This window comes from Carlito syrichta, unplaced genomic scaffold, assembly GCF_000164805.1.
Source record: "Carlito syrichta isolate Samal-C Ts95f unplaced genomic scaffold, Tarsius_syrichta-2.0.1 Scaffold305633, whole genome shotgun sequence".
Classification (NCBI taxonomy): Eukaryota; Metazoa; Chordata; class Mammalia; order Primates; family Tarsiidae; genus Carlito; species Carlito syrichta.
In genome coordinates, this window is record NW_007249729.1 from 326,664 (window position 1) to 331,399 (window position 4,736).

Consider the following 4,736-nt stretch of genomic DNA (forward strand, 5'->3'; position numbering starts at 1 on the left):
CAGTCTGGGCAACAGAGTGAGACTCCAACTCAAAAAAAAAAATCATTCTTAGCCACTCTGGCCTACCAGCTGTGATTTGCCAACCCCTGGATGAAGCCCACATGGGTGAGGATTCAACTCCAGCAAATAACAGCCAGGGAATCCAGGGTTTCATTCAGAAGACAAAGAGTTCACAGCACTTCTTAACTTCCCACGGCCCCTAGGCCTTTCCTTAACAGGATGATTCTTTTAGAGAGAGAAAAAAATCAAACCTACAGGCCTATGGCAGCAAAAATGTAAAACTGTTCAGGGCAACCAACAGCAGAGCCAAGAAAAGGCAGCACTAGAGAAAGAAAAAACAAACAGAAGAGTTTGCCATTAGAGGTAAGGAAGTGTGGGGAAAACAGGTATGCAGCAAGATCTTAATGCCTCAGTGTAACTGTCCTGACCAAAAAACCAAACTCCTACAGGTAAATTAAGAATACAGCTTGGTAGCACACGCCTATAGTTCCGGCTTCTTGGAAGGCTGAGGTGGAAGGTTCGCAGGTTGACACTGGGGTGACCGTGAGCACAATACTGCACTCTAGCCTGGGCAACAAAGAGACTCCAATTAAAAAAAAAAAAAAAACAAGAATACAGCTTGGGTCGGGGCTCAGTGGCTCAGCCTGTAAATCCAGCACTTTGGGAGGCCGAGGCGAGTGGACTGCCTGGGCCCATGGGTTTGAGACCAGCTGGGGTAACTTGGCGAGACCTCATCTCTACAATCAAAAATCAAAACAGGCCTGTGTGGTAGCGCAGGCCTGTAGTTCCAGCTACTTGGAAGGCTGAGGCGGAAGGATCACCAGAGCCCAGTGGTTCGATGTTGGGGTGACAATGAGTGTGTCACTGTACTCCAGCCTGAGCGACAGTGAGACTCCAACTCAAAAAAATAAAAGAATACAGCTTAATTTTCAAATACCTCAAAATGAGTCACCTGAAATGTCTCTTTTCAGCTTTATGTGACAAGCTAGATTCTCATCTACCAGTGAGTAATGCATTGTGTAAATATATGTGTTTTAATGGGTACCACAAGGCTAGTTGCTAGAGAGTGCACACATATCAGAGACCAAAAGTCAGAAATGACACTGCAGAAATGTTAACTACCATGAACCCCCAAAAATGAAATAATATTAATTTTAAGAAAAAAATTAAAAGCCTACAGTAGCATTCTTTTGTGAACTCCTTATGGAGATCAGTTATGTCTTATTCATCTTCACAACCTCAACACCTAGCACAGCAGTTTATCTGTTAAAGGACTAAATGAAGCCATACCCTAGAAATAATGGCAAAATAAAACTGCATGCATTTGCAAGATAATTAAAACTGAGAGGCCAGGTGCAATGGCTCATACTTGTAACCCCAACACTTTGGGAGGCCAAGGCAGGAAGATCACTTGAGACCAGGAGTTCAAGACCATCCTGAGCAACAGAGCAAGACCCCTACAAAAAAATCTTAAAACTTAGCCTGGCATGGTGCCATGTGCCTGAGCCCAGGAATTTGAGGCTACAGTGGGCAATGGTCACGCCACTGTACTCCAGCCTGGATGAAAGAGTGAGATCCCGTCTAAACAATTAAATTTTTAAAATAAAAAAAAAATTTTAAACTTGACATAGTTGCCACAGATAGTAAAAGAAAGACAGAGGCATCAAATCTGTGACAGTAAAGTATTAGACACTGACAGGCTTAGGCATCACTGCTGCGAACCATGGACTCTATAATAAAAACATTAAGCCGGGCGCTGTGGCTCATGCCTGTCATCCCAACACTTTGAGAGGCGGAGGTGAGAGAATTTTTGTTTTGTTTTGTTTTTTGAGTTGGAGTCTCACTCTGTCACCCAGACTGGAGTGCAGTGGCCACTCCCAGCCACCCCAGCCTCAACCTGCTGGGCTCCAGCGATCCTTCTGCCTCAGCCTTCCAAGTAGCTAGAATTACAGGCATGCGCTACCACATCCAGCTAATTTTTTGATTTATTGTAGAGATGAGGTCTCGCCAAGTTGCCCAGGTGGGTCTCGAACCCATGGGATCAGGCGATCCACTCACCTCAGCCTCCCAAACGCGCGGGATTACAGGCTGAAGGCAAGAGAACTGACTGAGCTCAGGGGTTCGAGACCAGCCTAAGCAACGTGGTAAGACCTCATCTCTACAATAAATCATAAAAAAAAAATTAGCTGGGCGTCGTGGCACATGCCTGTAGTTCTAGCTACTTGGAAGCCTGAGACAGAAGGATCACCTGGGCCCAGCCAGGTGGAGGCTGCGGTGGCCATGAGCATGCCACTGAGCTCCAGCCTGGGCAACAGAGTGAGACTCGGACTCAAAAACAAATAAATAAATAAAAATAAAAACATTAAGTTCTCTGAGCTCTAGAAAGATAACAGTCTAAATCATAATAAAAATAGTTACAAAATCACTCAGCAATCCCAAAATAACAAAATTGAAAATATCAATTTTCAAGTTAAAAGGAAATAAGATCTAAAGTCTTGCTTGTGACTAAAGCCTAGCAGACCTAAAGATTTGGAAACTCCCTAGGTTAGCAGTTAACGGTCAAGCATGTGCCAGTCCCATTTATGAAACCCTTTTACCCTGCACCACTGTTTCATTCTGGATGATTTCTGGATGAGTGTTCTTATACAGATTACTTAGGATATCATGAAACCTGAGAAAATGTAAAGCCAGGTTTCTCAACAACTGCTAAAATGAATGTCTTCACTGTCAAGGTGTTATTAATGTATCTAGCCTGTTTCTCTATGAAAATTTCCAATAAAATTCTACCTTTCTGTTTTATCCAAATCTGCTGAGTGATCCAGGAATGTTACTATCTGCTTCTCCAGGTAGCTGTCAATCCTTTCTTCAGCCATTGCTGAATTAAAAATATTTTGAGTCACTGAACTTAAGAATATGGCCTCATAGTTCCCCTCCAGCAGCAATTGTAGGAAAGATCCACTCTCTGTAATATAAAAAAGAAGTTGAGTAATCCAAAAGAAAAATTTTTTCCTTCATACTGTAAAGGACAACATCATTAGGCAAATCTACCATTTTAGTATGCAAAAAAATGTACATAATTAGAATGCTTGCTGTACATTCATCAAAAGGTACTAAGCAAATCCTCATCATTCTACAAACATCATCTCTCCTAGAATTAGAAGCTCACTCACCAAGGTAGAAGTCAGACTCAGAAATAAGATTCCTCATTAATATCATTAACTTTTTGCTGGGAAATCCACAAAGTTTCCTACTGACAACAGAAAGTTTCCTTAGTCAAAAAGTTCTAAGACCTTTCACAATCTGGTCCTTCCTACCCCCACTATTCATCTTCCTGAAAAGTCACTCCAAGAATGGTGGTGCACTCATTGTTCCTCTAATATCCCATGCACATTCCTGCCTTGACACTATTGCACTTGGGATTTCTACAACGGAACTCTTCTCCAATTGCCAGTCTTACCCTTCAATCAAAAATTAGCTCAAGTCTGACTTCTTCCATAAAACTTTGCCAGGTCGGGCACGGGGGCTCACATTTATAATCCCAGCACTTTGGGAGGCCGAGGTGACAGGATCACCTGAGCCCACAGGTTTAGAGACCAGCCTGGATAATTTGGCAAGACCTCATCTCTACATCAAAAAATTGGCCAGGCGTGGTGGTGCACGCCTGTAGTTCCAGTTACTTGGAAGGCTGAGGGGGAAAGATCACCTGACCAGCAGATCAAGGCTGTGGTGGCCATGAGCATGCCACTACACTCCAGCCTGGATGACTGAGTGAGAATCTGACTTAAAAAATTTAAAAAATAGCCGGGCTCGGTGGCTCAGCCTGTAATCCCGCACCTTTGGGAGGCTGAGGTGAGTGGATTGCCTGAGCCCGCGAGTTCCAGACCCGCCTGGGCAGTGAGACCTCATCTCTACAATAAATCAAAAAATCAGCCGGGCATGGTAGCGTGCGCCTGTAGTTCCAGCTGCTTGAAAGGCTGAGGGGGAAAGATCACCAGAGCCCAGCAGGTCGAGGCTGTGGTGGCCGGGAGCGGCCACTGCACTCCAGTCTGGGCGACAGAGTGAGACTCCAACTCAAAAAAAAATAAAAAAAATTTAAAAAATAAAAACTTTGCCAGACCACCAAACTTCAAATTTCCTCCCTCCTGAAGCACTTACTGTGTACATACACACACACAACACTTATATTTATATACTGGTCGTTATTGCTCTTCAGGGTCTAGTCTAAATCCCACAGACAAGCCTATATCCCACTAGAAAATATGCCCTTTAACTCCTCCTCTCTCCAGGAAATGTGCATGGCTCACAAGAATTACACCTTTGCTGCCTCATGTTAGCTTTTCTGCTCACCAGCTGTGTCACCTTGAATAAATGACTTAACCAATCTGTACTCAGATGTATTTGCCTGGAAAGGGGCAGCAAAAGTGGTACCCACCTTACGCATTTCCTATAAGAATTAAATGGCCGGGCTCGGTGGCTCAGCCTGTAATCCCGTGCCTTTGGGAGGCTGAGGTGAGTGGATTGCCTGAGCCCGCGGGTTCGAGACCCGCCTGGGCAGCGAGACCTCATCTCTACAATAAATCAAAAAAATCAGCTGGGCATGGTAGCGTATGCCTGTGATTCCGGCTACTTGGAAGGCTGAGGTGGAAGGATCGCCGGAGCCCAGCAGGTCAAGGCTGCGGTGGCCGGAAGCGGCCACTGCACTCCAGTCTGGGCGACCGAGTGAAACTCCAACTCTT

At 44.6% G+C, this 4,736-nt stretch overlaps 1 protein-coding gene across 1 annotated transcript in view; it reads right to left on the minus strand.

Annotated features, from left to right (window-relative positions):
* The window catches only part of TTC27 (tetratricopeptide repeat domain 27), a 170,686-nt gene that overhangs the window by 165,242 nt on the left and 708 nt on the right, over positions 1-4,736 (minus strand). Inside the window, exon 2 of the mRNA XM_008061877.2 lies at positions 2,788-2,962. Within this exon, the coding sequence (XP_008060068.1) occupies positions 2,788-2,962 (175 nt within the window). The remainder of the gene's footprint in view (positions 1-2,787; positions 2,963-4,736) is intronic.